This window comes from Cibotium barometz, chromosome 42, assembly GCF_041138505.1.
Source record: "Cibotium barometz isolate CiBa-2024 chromosome 42, ASM4113850v1, whole genome shotgun sequence".
NCBI classification, from domain to species: Eukaryota; Viridiplantae; Streptophyta; class Polypodiopsida; order Cyatheales; family Cibotiaceae; genus Cibotium; species Cibotium barometz.
Genome location: NC_141087.1, coordinates 9,985,275 through 10,001,043, shown reverse-complemented (window position 1 = coordinate 10,001,043; position 15,769 = coordinate 9,985,275). Strand labels below are relative to the sequence as shown.

The following is a 15,769-nucleotide window of genomic DNA, read 5'->3' as shown; positions in this document are numbered from 1 at the left end:
GCTCCTCCAGAGACTGCTTCTTTTGTTGAGGACAGGGATTACTGTTTTTATACATGCAGCTATGATGCCTCTTGGTCTTCACAGGCACTCAGTATGACAGAGCATGCATGTACTTGGTATTTTGATAGTGGTGCCTCAAAGCATATCACATCACGCAGGGATTTGTTTAGTCATGTTGGCCCTGCCCCCGTTGGCAAAACTGTTCAGTGTGCCAACAATGCTTCATATCCAGTTCATGGCATTGGGGAGATTCAGCTCACAGCCATTGATGGCTCCATTCTCCGCCTTACAGATGCCTTATATGTACCAGGGATAAAGAAGAATTTGTTGTCCATTTCTTCTTTAGCACATTGTGGTATGCAAGTCCATTTTGATGATGATAAATGCATGGTCAGAGACAAAGCTAATGCCTTGACCTTGATGCTTACTGGTACATTATGTCATGGACTTTATCAATTGGATGCATTTCAGCCAGTGGATCAGTCTGCTTATAATGCATTCACTCTTACTCCAGCTATGGTTGATGCGGCCATGAAGTACTCCATCTCATGCCTATGCTGGTTGTACAGGATATAGCAACAGTACAGGTGTCAGAAGATCTCTTATCTCTCTTACATCTGGTTGATCTTGGAGCCGAGATTTGGGACTGTTTTGGAGAAATCTGGGACAGTTCTTGAGGCTCAGTTGGAGCTGTTTTTGGCACGGAGTTTGGGGCAACTCTTGGCTCTGTGCCGGACTGATTTATAGATGGTTTATGAGCTAATTTGGGGACTATTTCGTGACAGATTTTGGACAGCTTCTAGAGGTGTTTGCACCTTTGTATGGCTTGTGAGGCTTGACATGACAGGACATGTGTGGCTTATGAGGCTTGACATGGTAACATGTATGGCTTCTGAGGCTTGAGATGACAGACCATGTGTGGCTTGTAAAACTTGACATAACAGAATATGTATGGTTTCTGAGGCTTGACATTATGGGACATGTGTGGCTTATGAGGCTTGACATGGTAACATGTATGGTTTGTGAGGCTTGACATGATAGAACATGTGTGGCTTGTGGAGCTTCACATGACAGTACATGCATGGCAGATACAACTTGACATGATGTGCTGTGATCTTTCTCAGGACTAGCAACCCAAGTGCTCACTTCGTACTTATGTTTTGGGAAGGATTCAACATCCTTGAACATTCAAAACAGTGGCTTATGGATTTATGGATATTTCGGACACAGTTGGCTCTTGTGTGTGTGTCTGGTTATTATCAGAGTTATTGACTCAGGATATGAATACAGTTTCTTGATACGGTGCCCGTATCTGGCTTCGGGTTGTGGAATCTAGATTTATAGCTTTAATGCATGGATTATGAAATATTATGGATTGGCAATGGACCTACTATTTTTGAAGGATATCTCAGTGGTATCAGGTTTATACAGTTGCGGACAACTGCTTTATAAGACGGAGGGCATATCACCATTTTCTCCCTCACCCATCTCGACCACAAGGTGTGAACGGGGATCTTTCCACAAAAGTAAGCGGGAGAATTAACTAGCAAGGTTTTGGCCTGGAAGATGACATCTGGCAAAGATTGCATGGGATTTTCATCATTAAAGTGATGAGTTAGTGTTCTCATAACTATTAGCAAAGGGGTGGACATATTAGTATTTAGGCATGGCTCAAAAAGTCAATAAAAGCCAGGCACCTACCTTTTATGAGGTATTTTTATAATCTGGACTCTAAAGATGGCAAATTTGGTCATTAATACAGTGATTGGCTATATAAAGCACAAATTTGGATATTTTTATGAGTGAAGGCCACTTTTACCTAGGGAAAAAGCAAGCACATGCTGAAAATAGAGGAGATCGACTCTATGAAAAGGGGGAGAAGGGATGCGCCTCTTGGATCAGCAGTCAGGCTGATATACTCTCTCTCTCTCTCTCTCTCTCTCGGCAGCGGATTCAGGGAGCACACAGGCAACAGTTTTCTCTGTTTCCCCTCCAGCGGCCGTACTGATGCAAGCAATCGGGCAGCCTCTTCTTTCTTTTGTGCTGGTCGTACAGTGTACGACAACCGTACAGCTATGCCCCCTCTCTTGTGTGCAGGCCGTAAAGATGTACTGAAGCCTCTTCCCCTCTTTTCCTTGCGCAGGCTGTGTAGTAGGTACATCAGCCGTGAAGTACTCCATCTCTTGCCTATGCTGGTTGTACAGGATATAGCAACAGTACAGGTATCAAAAGATCTCTTATCTCTCTTACATCTAGTCGATCTTGGAGCCGAGATTTGGGACTGTTTTGGAGAAATCCGGGACAGCTCTCGAGGCTCAGTTTTGGAGCTGTTTTTGGCACGGAGTTCGGGGCAACTCTTGGCTCCGTACCGGACTGATTTATAGATGGTTTATAAGCTAATTTGGGGACTATTTTGTGACAGTTTTTGGACAGCTTCTAGAAGTGTTTGCACCTTGGCACCAGATAGTTTACCTGGATAAGATTTGTGTTGATACTTTGTGGAAAGATCTGGTGTTCTTCACACCTGCACCTTGGTGTCTTGTAAAAGCTTCTCAATCAATAAAGAAGTTCCTACGGGGGGCCGGCCGTTCCGGCTCAGTGTTGTGTTCCTTTTAGCATTGTTTATGGTCATTTCCGCTGTGTTTTCACATCTTTGTTTGGCATTTGAAGTGTTTGCCCATTGATCTGGATTCCCGTCCGGTTTCAGGTGCCCAAGACATGCACGAATGGTTGGGACATATTTTGGGCATAATATTAACATGTTTAGTGACATTTTTTACAACGTTTATGACCTGAAAAGGGCTGGCCGACCAGCATACGACTTGCCATCAAAATCCCTATAAAAAGAAGATCTAGGGTCATTCTTCATTCATCAAGCATGGAAAAGTAAAGCCCAAACATGGATCAATAGTAAGCCACCCCAACACAGCAAGTTTCAGCCCTAAAAGCCTTCAAGTAACAAGTAGACGCAAGTTAGTTACTGTTATGCATTGTAGCATTAACGCACAACATTCAAGAGTCCAGATCTACTTCGAATATGAACAATCATTGAATATATTCATTTTGGTAATAAATAGTAGCAGTAGATTAGGTAAAGAGTCTCTTATACTTCTCTATGTCATCATTGTGCATGTGAATCACGATAGTGTTAATCTTTGTTGTAGCATGCGGAAGACTTCGAGATGAATTGTAAACTTGTCTAGAGCACCAATTCAGCACAAACTTAACGATTTTCAATGCACAAATGGAAGAGAGGGAAATGGGAGAAAGTATGTCCCAAATAAAGGCCCCCACCATGAAGGTGTACTTGCTTGTATTGTTGATTGAGTAGTGGGCTGACTGTTGGCTGCAAATCAGCACCAAAACCTGACTTTGGACCTCTGCAAAGCACTCAAGAAGGGACAAAACACACCGCTTTCTGCTGTACGGTCTGGACAGATCCTGATGCTTGTGTTAATCCTCCATATGACCTCTACAGGCTGTGTTTTCCTTTCACAGCAGGCCGCCTCTGTTTTCAGCACCTTTCCCTTGCGTTTTGCCTTATCTTGCGCTGCCCAGGACATGTGCACAAGCAAGCACTTATGGAAAAGTTCTCTGATGAGAAAACAAGGCCCAGGAGCACTCTTAAATAGTGAATATGGAGCTGTTTCTACTGGCAAACTTCTCTTTCTGTTGGATGACTTGCAAAAGAGGACAAATAGATATACATATGATGCATTTTTCTCATATTCGTCCACTATATGTGGGCACCCTCCATGGCCTTCTTCCCATCCAATGGACAGCTCATTGCCCCAAATAGCCTCCACAAACCTGAGGTATATTGCTAGTGACCATGCTACTGATGGGTTCACACATATACAGGCTCCTCTACCTAAACCTAAGACTTTGACACATGCCCGTACACCCAGCTACAAGCCTAATAAGTGCCTCGAACATCAATCCATCATTCAAGAGGGTAACATGGATGTGGGACGTGCACATACGACCCTGACATTCTTGTGGTGGCACACTGGCTGACATGTCCCCAGACAAGGGCTCACAAGGGACCAGGTGACCAGCCACAAGGCTTGGACTTTCCTATACAGTACGTGCAAGATACACGTGACATCCCCTCATGCTTGACTTGACGACAGGGTTGGCAAGGTCGTCAACCATGCAGAACCGTTACGATAAATTCATGTGTCCTTTGCACCAAGTGTCAATGCAGTCACACGGTGCCAATGTCAGGAGGTACCGGGTTTTGGTTCTTTGGTATCCACCAGAATGTGGTCTTTGTCCACTCAGGTGGGTGACGAAACTGGCTGAGGTCATCAAATGTGCTGACATTCTCAAGGCACTTCCGTCTCTTGGTCTTTTTCTTTTCTTTTGGCTGTGTGTCTATTACGTGGTACTGCATGTGCACGATCCTGAGAAATCTCAATCACATAAACCCAACAATGTCATCAACAATAGTGAAAACCTCAATGTCTGGAGTAACAACTTGTATACTAGAGACAACAGACTTCAAAGCACTATTTGGTTCACCTCGGATGACTACGCCTTTGGAAGTGTCTTTGTGATCCACAAGTAATCATCTTCCATTCAATTTTGGTTTTGTGCTGTCTAAACAACCATGCATCATCACATCAACACCACCAAGGGTGTGACTATGAAATCGCATGTAAACTAGCAACATTCTTGACTTGTAGACTCATTCCGTCACTGAATCTGGTTACTATCATGTCTACTAGTGTCAAATCCAAGTGAGCTTGGTGGGCAAGCTGCTCGTAAATGAAGTCCTCGGTACTACCACAGTCAAACAAGACCACCATTGGGAGGCTCCTAAAAGTGCCATCGCACTTCATGAATTGTCCATCCATACCTAGAGTCCCCTCCGTCCAATCGTCATGTTTCTTGGAGGTTCCCTCCTGCGGAGGTTCTAGCACTTGAGGGCTTCCCTCCTGCTAAGCTTCTAACTCCTAGCGGGCTCCCTCCTGTGGGTCTGACCTAATCCTCCCCACCATAATGGTACTAACTACGAGCTCGGGTGGGGGAGGCTCTATTGGTTCAAGTTCCGCAACCATTGCTTGGGTCGTGGCCAAGAGTCTAGCGGGGCAAATCGGTGACCCAACTGTGCAGCATTTCAGCCTATTGCACAGTTAATGACCCTACACTCAGCCTGCAGCCCCCCAACTCTCCTATACACAGCCACCCACTCTCTCCTAAGCATGCTCTTTTTTTCTTCTTCAAATTTCTTCCCCTTCTTGTCACATGTATCATTCTCAACAATTGATGCACATGTCGTGCTAGGCTACAAATTAGGATTAGGGTTAGGGTTAGGTCACAACTTAGGGTTGGGACTTAGAAAAAGAATCAGCCCATATTTTGAGCCCTAGTCCATAAAGGGACTAAAAAGAAGGTGTGTGAATGCAATTAATGCAATTAGTAGATTAACACAACTATTGAAAATTAAGGCAAAGTCAACCAACTCGTTTGCCTACTTTTTCTATAAATAGGACCCCTCTCTCCCCATTCTACCCATCTTCCACAGTCTTTGGAGCAACCAAGCAAGGGAGAGAAGATCAACTCAAGACAAGTAGTAGATTTAGCACGAACAACAGCCATCAAAGCAAATCGGTCCAGATTTCAGCAACTAGGATAGAATTTATGGAGAGTTTCTTGCTCCATTAACAGCAAGTTTATTATTCAGTTTAGTATTTAGCATATCTATTGTGAATATTTCAGCTTTCTTCAGTTTAGCAATAGACAATAGATTAGGTTGACATAATCTAATCTTCCACTCCCATTATTTTTCCTCTCTTCCTCACTGACACCGCCACCACCATTACCGACACATGCATGGTATTATTTAGAGGTAGGTAGTGGTTTCATGCACATGGCATACGAATGGACCGTCTCCTACCATTTCTTTACATCCTAGATTCCCCTACCTCGACCTCTCACGACATGAAATCAACCAGATCATCCAGTTCGATTTACTCGTCACATACATCGGACATTGATGTAGCCGTCAGAGATTGATAAGAAGTGTGAATTCTACAGAGATCACTTCTTGAAACTCTCCGAGGATGGATTCATTGAGAACCCAGGATACGTACAAATACATTTGATGCATATCGCGGTTGGTCTACTCAAGGTATCCTCCCACCGCCTCATAGTAGAGACTGGCAAAGCCAAGGATACAAGACAAGACATGCAGATTATGCATCATGAGAGTGGTAGAGGATGAGGCCCATTATATGTTTGGCTGTCGGGCTTACTACGAGATAAGGGGAAGATTCCACTGCCTTTTCCGAGAGTGATTTGGGCCACTCACAAGGTGATACAATATGAGGATAAGAGATGCATGGGCATGTACTTGATGGAGCTCAAATGACACACAAGGATGTAGTGATGAGGCAGCACGCTGAGAGACAAGCTCCCGATAGGACACACATCCACTTCAACGTCCACCACCCATACCAGTGCCTCTCCTCTGACATTAGAGCCCACCACCCATACGTGTGCTCCGGCTCTACACCCAAAGGAGTTCTTAGTGTGAGAGCTCAATCCATTCTATGAGACAAACACCCCCGACCCAGAGCATCAAGACCCTTCACCACATAGGAGTTCTTAGTGAGACGGCTCGATCCAAATTATGAGCCAAACCCCCCCAACCTAGAGCATCAAGACCCTTCACCACACAGAGACAGATCCAAGAGGTTCTCTCTACGAGCATGACATACTCCCATTACAGAGGCTTGACCCTCTTTCTATCGTGAGTGGTTGAGGAGAGATCATAGGGTAATCATTTGCTACCTTGATATATACACACATTGGTGTTTTTTCCAAAAAATTTCAGTTCTTCGATGGCTCAGCCTATCCATGGTTCCATTGTATTACTTATGGTCTAATAGACCCTTGGGGTCTTCCATACGTGTTAATATAACTATCTTTCTTTCTTTTCTTTCCATATATTTTCAGTTGTGTTTCAAAGTGATAGAAAGAATCACGCTTTCATCACGCAAATCTGACATTAGTTTCAGGAGCAAGGCTTAGGCAGTGGTTTCAAGCTTATAATTTTTTTCCCGTGGGAAGACTTTTTCAAGTCTTGAGTGCAGACATTTGATGGCCAACTTAAGTTTGGAGAAGACAATTGATATGGAGAGATCATCAAATGATCAACAATTTAAAGACACATTTGCCAAGAGAGAAGCAACACAAAAAGAGACAAAAGAAAGATCTTGGCAAAAAGATGAAGTTAGATGATAACGCAAACATAAAAGAAGCTTATAGAATTTCGCAAGAAGCTGAAGATAAGCATCAATGCATATGGTAGAGCCAAGACCAAGGACAAGAGAGCCAAGAATAAGGGCTTGCAATCACAACATTTGGATCAGCCAAGTACACCTCCAAGACTATTTTCCATTAACGCACAGAGGAGGACAGTAAGCATTAGTTCATCCATAGCATTCAGGGCTCAAATCTGATTTGGATCTTTGCCAATCATTGTAATTACCCATTCATTTAGTAATATACATTAGGAGCAGGTTAGGTCTCTCTCTTCTCCTTCTCTCTACTTCTGTGTGTCATCATTGCACAACATTAGCATTTATCTTTCAAGCTTAGCGTTAATCTTCATCAATTAGCTTCCGCATAGCTTTAGCATGTTACATCTAATGTTGAGTGGCCGCTTTTTTCTACTAATAAAGGGAGCTTTTTTGAGACCCCCAAAAAAAAACTCTCATCTCATGTGTCTGGTGCAATTTCATGTATGAATTTTGAAGAGTTTATGCATAGCAATCTATTGAATTCATAGTTGCTATGATTGCTCATCCAAACGTTTGCAGCTGTTTGAAAAACATGTGTATAATACTCGTGTATGTTCATTGTTATGTGCTCTTCTATTTGGCTGTTGAAGCATCTGAAAAAAATAGGGTTTACCACACACTGAAGAATTATGAAGTATGTACTCTCTTTGCCTTTAATGTTCATGCAGACCATCACATCAACAAGTCAAATCGGCATGCCTATTAGTTAGTCTTGGCTTTTGTCCATCACATGTCTTGCTGCAGCATGCCACAAGTAAATTATCAATCTTCCACTCCCCAAAAAGCAAGCATTTTACCCTGGATGGAGATTTGTGAGTGTCTAAAACATGTTTAGGGTCTATTTTTTGTAAGAAAATGGATTCATAGGCATGTAGGATAACACAAGTATAATTGGTGGGATACAACATTTCAAACGTTTTCATGAATCATACTTATCATCTTTTCAAAACATCAGCCATCTCCTAGTGAATTTCAATGACCATCAGCCATCTCCTATTGCCACATCTCTCCCCATAACCAGCAGCCACCACCCATTGATAAGTTCTTAGAATACAAGCCATTTTCAGCTGCAAAAACACCTGAAGGCAAATAATCTTGGGTGTCCTAATTCATGAATAGAACAAAAAACAATTTGATCAAAAGACAAGCTGTACCTCATCAGCTTGGGGTAGAATGACCACAGATGCTGCACTTGTATGAACCCGCCCACTCTTTTCAGTTATAGGAACGCGCTATAGACATGCAAAGGACCCAAGGCAAAAACCTATCAGTGTGACTAAGTTGGTGTCCAAGAAAACACACATGGAAACATCTCGCCACTCTTGAGTCCAACTTTTGAAGTGGGCTCTTTTAAGGATTAGAGATGCCTTTTAACAGCATATATTGCAATTGGTTTGGCAAGAGTGAAGCTCATACCTGAACCCTATGTACTCCACTCTCGAATTTTAGCTTACCAAACGCACCACTTCCAGTTATAGAGGCGCTTGCTTCCTTTCATTTTAAAAAGGAATAAAAATATTTAGGCACTTTGATCTGTTCCTTGGGTCACAGAAACAAGATTATATGATTAATAAGCCTCTAGTGTTTGAAAAATATGGAAGCATTCTTACCAAAAACCACCAGCCGGGCTCGCACCAAAGTCCGGCCAAGGATGTGAAAGGACCTTTACCAAGAAACTCCTACATAGTTCTTATTTGTGAAGAAATAAGGTGACCCAGGTTAAGAACTCTCAGGAGAATCAATCAGTATTCATAATCTTGGGCTGTGTTCCTCTCCTTACACTCTGTAGGGGCTTAAATCATGTTGCTCTAAAGAGGACTCAAGAGCAAACAGAAGCCCATTAACAGCATAAGCAAGCAGGCCCACCGAAAATGTTTCTATTAAAATTAGATAAAGGTGGGATTGAAAAGCAAGGGGATACAAGATGCATAACATGAAGACTCAGGAAGACAAAAAGGAAGACTCGTGAAGACTCAGGAAGACAAAAAGGAGTCCGTAATTTCATAGATACAGACCACCTTCAGCAGTAAAACTATGACACACAACTAGTCACATATACTAGTATTCTTTACTCAAGCTACTTGAGGCAACAACCCCAAGCCAGCTGTCGAGGTTAAATAGCAGTCTTCTTCTCAAACCAGTTACCAAATACAACCAGAAACCTCTCATATGTCCTCTAATTTGTAGGTCTATAAAGAAATCTTCTGGCAGTAGATGTGATTAGTAACAAAGACATGAAGATTCATTCTATAGGCATGTTACTGTCATCCTCAACAGCAGCCTCAACTGCGCAGGATGACAGCAGCAACCAGCTTGTTGCTACTGTTGGCATGTATTGCTGCGGTCTAGCAAGTTGTCGCACCAAAGATTTGGGCACTTAAGCAAGACGATTTTGAGTCAATTCAGCTGCTCTCTGTGAGGATTGCAACACAGACGAGCAACAACAAGTCACCTTCCTGTCAAACATCTAATTTAAAGCAGAAGCTCTTTAACTGCTGCCCAATCACCCTTAGATTGAGAAAAAGAAGACGCAAGCTCTAATAGAAGCTTGCCATTTTTCTACTAACATAGAAAACATGGGCTAAGGGGGCTCAAACATTGTCAGATTTGAAGATTGGATCAGAACCAATAAATACTACTTTCCGTCTCTCTTCTCCATATCAATGGGAGACCATCTATATCAAATGACTGGTAGGATTCTCTCATGTGTTGGAGAAGTTCAGGACAGACCACGGAGGTAACTTCACCACCAAGGAGTTGGTGGTGATTACTGCAAGCAACACATGCCTGCCAACAACACATACTTCATCACCGAATGTGAATGGAGTTGTACAATCTCTGCACAATCGCTAGGAGCATGTTCAATGGTGAAGGGCTTCAGCCTTCCACCTTCCTTATAGAGAAAGACAATACACAGGTTTGCATCCCCAACATGAGCAGCACACCCAAATCAATGATCAAACAATTCATATGGTACACCTGCTACACATGGACCAAATGCCCATACAAGACGAATTTTGAGCCAAAGTGCCTATGTTTGTGGTGATAGTGAACAGCCTAAAAATAATTGGCTTCAAAATGACTATTAAGATCGATGGTAGCAAATCCCACCTTGTACCCTCGGAGGCTTGTTTCTGTGATGTCGATTACCTCGAACTCCCAAGAGTTATTTTGAGCATATCCCTCATACCTGCTGGCATTCGAAACATAGTGGTGAAGATGTCTTCTAAACCATAAGGACTTACAATGTATTGAGATCTACCAAGCTAACGGTTACAATAATCTATGGGAAGGGAGAGGCAGCTCACATTTTAAAAAGATCCAATGCAAACAAAGAGGCCTCGTCCCCACCTGTACCTGTTTCAACACCCCAAAGTTCAAAACAAACAGTGAACACGAATCAGCTATTTGTTAGCCCCTACTACCAAACAGCTGAGAGCTCCCCTTCCCAGATGGCCAAGAAATGCCCCAAAGCAGCCCAAAACTTCAGATAAACATCAACAACTGAAATTGATCAAAGATTCCCTCATGACAGAACCTGTTGAAGGCTGGGTGGTGGTGATTAAACCATTGAAACCTAGCAAATGAAAGTGTAAATCCAGAACACTAACATCACCTGCTCTGACCTCAAGAATGCAGCTTCTGCTATCAGCCTCATCCTTTGGAAGCATCTTCAACAGCAATTCCTGCTGCATTAGTTTTTCTTCTCCAGTTGCAGATTGAAGCTCTTCACTCGCCATCTTACAAATGTCCACCTCATCCACAGACTCCTTTAGAAGCTCTTTCAGATTTTTTATTTCCTGATTCGACCAAAATCCCCAAAAGATGATTATAGCAAGGCCTTACAAGTTGGTAGGAAAATCTTGCATAAACAAAGGAAAAAAAAGCAGTACCTTTTGCTTCTCCCTCATTGCTGAGATGCAATAAATAAGCTCTTCCAATTTGCTTAACTCTTTGTTCAATCTTACGATCTCATCCAGTGATGCATCTGGCTGCCTTCAAACAATCATCATAAATCAGCCAAAAAAGATTGAAGAAAACAGTGAAGGCAGTATAGCATGCAAGATTTTGAAAAAAATCAAGTAGTGTTTAAACAATCATGTGTATGCTGAACTCCTGATTTTGGCCTGATTGCAAGGAACATTAAATGCTATGCCCAATTCAGTTTATCTGGCCTTGTGATCACACCAAGGCCAACATATAAAAATCAGATGCTTCTGTCATGCCTAATATTGATGGAAGCCCTACAATAAACAAGAGTTGGGATCAAGAAAAGCATGAACAGTACACAAGCATGTATTCCCCCTTTTTTTAAACAATTGCAAGACTAGTGCTGTGAGAGTGCAAACAAAGAGAGGTATGCAGTAGATGTACTGAATTGGTATAGTATGTATATCTGCCCAAAAGGTGCCTACTAATGACATCCTAAAACTAGGGATTAAGCATGTCCACATGTTGTGCATGCGATAAGAAATAATCTCAAATTTGGGCAAAATGGTGTTTCAGTTGCCAATTGAAGCTCTTCACTCGCCATCTTACAAATGTCCAATAATCTCAAATTTGGGCGAAATGGCATTTCAGTTGGAAGTGTTTCGTTTCGTTTCATCGGTTTCGTGTTTCATACAGACAAAAAAGGTTTTCATGTGACTATGCTCTTGCTTGACTAACGAAGGAATCACACGTGCCAGACAAAGTTGGATCTTTCTTGTAAAACTTTGCGTCAACTCTCGGACGTCTTTTGCACCAGGATCCAAAATGTTGCCTTCTTGGACTAGAACTTGGCTTCCCTTGTATGCAAAGATCTCCTTGTCTATGGTATCCATCGGTGAACAACATAGTTGTCAAGTACGAAACGAAGGTTAAAAAAACGATCCCGGTACAGAACTTTTAAACTTTGAAAATTAAGTTCGATTGAGGTACGATCCACTTTAAAAAACACTTGAAAAAAAGATATCCGTACACATGAACAATGAACACTGATGTCACGTGCACGCCCGTGCCATGGCTAATCCCTAGCATGAACATCAATAATCCCTGATTGAGTATCAGTATCTTAGTCAGAAGCATCAGTAGTATCACATCAGCATGGTCATCATCATCATCATCACGAGCAGCAGCAGCAGTAGAACACCATAACCAGCAGCAACCACCTGGGAAGGTCACAAGGACCTGTCAGCTGGCAGCAAGTTCCTGTCGGCTAACAGCCATCCTTGTGCATACAGGTGGCCGGGGCTTCAGATGTTGGAAGCAGACGTGGGCAGCACAGGAAGTTAAGCACAGCAGTAATGGCATGACATTAGCATTTTGCTCAGCCAGGGCTTCATATCTTGGCAGCAGAAGTGGGCAGCACAGGGAGTTAAGCACAGCAGTAATGGCATGACATTAGCATTTTGCTTGTCCACAAACAGGCCGACAGAGCCTTTAGCTGGCTGACTGCATCCTCTCCCATATATATAAGCAATTCAGCATATTCAGCATAAGCAAGTGATTATTCAGTCTAGCAGTCAGTAGAGTATCATGTAGAAGGGCCCAGGTCACCCCTACGGGGCTGACCATAGGGCTAGATCATGTACAAACAGTAAGACACCTTTTTGTACCATAGTAATACAAGAAAACCTGAACACTAATCTCTCTCTTCTTCTCTCTCCTCTCTGTCTTATCTCATGTTAAGTAGCATCAATGTTCTTAAGTATGCTTCAGGATGTGGATCAGTACAGCAAGGCTTTCCACGCATGCAACATTGGTATCAAAGCACTCAAGCTCAGCCCACTAAGCTATGGCCCAAGGAAGGTGCACAGTTCCAGTAGTTAGGATGCAGCAGGGTAGCAGATGGAGTGGTCTGCGACAATCGAAGCTAGAGGATGCAGTCCCTGAGAGTAGGTACACAGACCCGTACCTCAGTGGTAGGTACACAAACCTCGTACCTCAGTCAGCTCTCAGATCAGTTCCAAAGGCCCAGCAACACAGGCATGATCAGTTCCGACAGCAGACCCACCGCTGTGTCAAGGTTAAGGGAAAGCAAGCATGAGTACAACAATGAACAGATCCTCGGTTCTTCATCAAAGACTTGAAAGTGGAGATCAAGAGTGAAGGTGTTCAGACCAAAAATATTAGTCAGTTAAAGTCAAGGTCAGATAAAGCCAAGGTAAGTAGAAGTAAAAGTCAGTACGCAGTAGAAGTCAAAATCAAAAAGCAGTAGCAGTTTAAAGTTTAGTAGAAGTCCAGGGAGGACGGATGACAGGGTCTCCACCCCGTCATCAAGTTTAGCATAAGGGAATGTTACGTGCACGCCTGTGCCATGGCTAAGCTTAGCGGGCTGAGCCTGAGTGCTCTGATACCAATGTTGCATGCGTTGAAAGCTCTCTTGCACTTCTCAGATCAACACACTTTAGTGCTCATCTTGCTTCCGCTCTGTGCACTCTTTCATGGTATCATCACTCTAGATTCAGAGTTCTCTCGGCTGCCCCAGATTTTGCCCTATCTACAGCCCCTTCACCTCTGCGTTTTTTTCAGATTTGCAGCCCTCTGGTTGCTGCGTTTTCTGGACAATTGCTGCTGGTCGCTCTACCTTCACTTGGGCTTCATAACCTGAAGGTACCTTCTCATCAGCGTTTTTTCTCTACAAGAGTGTGGAACTAGTCGACCTTTATTTTCAAGTCTACAACCCCTTGTTTGGCTGCGTTTTCTTCTCCAGTGGACATTACCTATTGCAGAGGGGGTCTTGCGGTGATTCTGGCTTTGGTGGCAACCTTGGTACCTGTGGAGGTCACTTCTTCTTTTGAGATTGTGCGTTTTTTCCATAGTGGTTGAGTACTTTAGGTACGGTGCGGTATGGTACGTGTACGGTACGAGTACGTAAAGTACGCATCAAGATAAGTACTTTAAGTACGCTCACGTTTTATATATGTATATGTATATATATATATAGTAAAATAAGGAATATCTAGCATCCATACAAAAATAGTAGCATGGAAGAAAATGGTAATGCTAAAATGAAAACTAATCTATTAACTATTGAACAATGACCACTGACTAAAATAATTAAAAAAACGGGCCAAATAAGTGTTGTACATTGAATCTCATATTTGGTACACAGACCTTATCCGTACGAGGTACGGTACGTATGGAGTGGTACGGAAAGTACTGAAGGTATGCATCAAATGAGTACAGGTGCGGAATGCAACTATGGTTTTTTCTTGAGGAGAGCCCGAGTTACAGTCCTAGTTGATGCCTTTCCCTCTTGCACCTTCTTACAGCATATTCCCAGGCCTTGTGTGGCTGCCTTTTCTCTCTATATCAAATCTCCATTTTTTGCTTCCCTCGTCTGGTGGCCTCAAGGTTGCAAGTACAGTTGACAGAAGCTTCTGCATTTTTTGCTACAGGAGGTTTTTCGGGTGCTGTCCAGCCTCTTAGGGCTGCGTTTTTGGTGGAAGGGATCTACATTAGAGTTTTCTGATTTGGACAGTTTTGAGCTTATAAGGTTTGGTCCTACTGGTTGGATCAACGATGACAGTTTCTGATTTGGCTCCCGTACCACTTTCTTGTTATTTCCTTGCCGAGAATGGATCATCCAGAGAGTAGGAAGATGCATCAGGTGGAGAAGAATCAATGCCAAACAAGCTCTCATCAAACCAAGCATCACGGAAAATGATGATGTCATCAACCTCTCCGAACCCCAAAAGCGGTACCCTTTGGATCTTAGACTGTAACCTGTGATGATCATCCTCTTTGACTTCGGAGCGAGTGTGGTCCTTTTCTTATCTGGGACATGCACATAAGCAACACAGCCGAAAACACGAAGATGAGATACAAAAGGCTTGTGTCCTGTAAAGACCTCCTCCGGAGTCATCCCCTCAACCACTTTTGTGAGAGAGGGGTTAATGAGAGAAACTGAGGTAGCCATAGTCTCACCCCAGAAAGCAGGAGGGAGACTTGCGTGATGCAACAAAGCACGAGCCATCTCTTTGACGGTTTGGTTCTTTCCTTCCACAACTCCATTCTGCTCAGGAGTGTAAGGAACTGTAGTCTGTCGGTAAATGCCCTTCGAAGCAAGGAAGTCATCAAATGGTACAAACTCGCCACCATTATCAGTGCAGAGGAATGCAGCTCTACCCCCAAACTGATTTTCCACCATTGCGATCCAAGTCCTAAAACTGGCAAAAGCACCTAACTTGCGAGCCAGAAAACATACCCTGAAAGAAAGTGAAGGAAATAGAAAACACAGATTTAGGCCCAGGTACAAGACCTGTAAATGTTGGAAATTGATGTTTATTGCTGAAAACTAAGCACTAGGGAAGCCCGTAGGTGTTGTACAATGGTCAGAAGCAGAAGCAGCTGCTAATGACCTCAACTGGATGCAAAAGAATGAGATGTGAACTGAGGGAAAGGGAGTCAACCCTTATATATTCCCCCAGAGTGCTGGTCGACTAGCTATAGCAGGCGGACAGTAAGACAATGGC

The 15,769-nt window shown here is 43.1% G+C and overlaps 1 protein-coding gene across 4 annotated transcripts in view; it reads right to left on the bottom strand.

The window, feature by feature from the left end:
* Window positions 1-15,769, bottom strand: part of LOC147614148 (peptide chain release factor 1, mitochondrial-like) — a 72,796-nt gene that overhangs the window by 6,184 nt on the left and 50,843 nt on the right. Inside the window, exons 3-8 of one of the 4 annotated variants that reach the window (XM_086780685.1) lie at window positions 11,204-11,302; window positions 10,927-11,110; window positions 10,619-10,667; window positions 10,422-10,503; window positions 8,727-8,801; window positions 8,465-8,542 (exon numbers count right to left, since the gene is read on the bottom strand). In XM_086780685.1, coding sequence (XP_086636811.1) covers window positions 8,465-8,542; window positions 8,727-8,801; window positions 10,422-10,503; window positions 10,619-10,667; window positions 10,927-11,110; window positions 11,204-11,302 — 567 coding nt within the window. The remainder of the gene's footprint in view (window positions 1-8,464; window positions 8,543-8,726; window positions 8,802-10,421; window positions 10,504-10,618; window positions 10,668-10,926; window positions 11,111-11,203; window positions 11,303-15,769) is intronic. The other 3 variants (XM_086780686.1, XM_086780687.1, XM_086780688.1) reach the window with 3 other exon arrangements.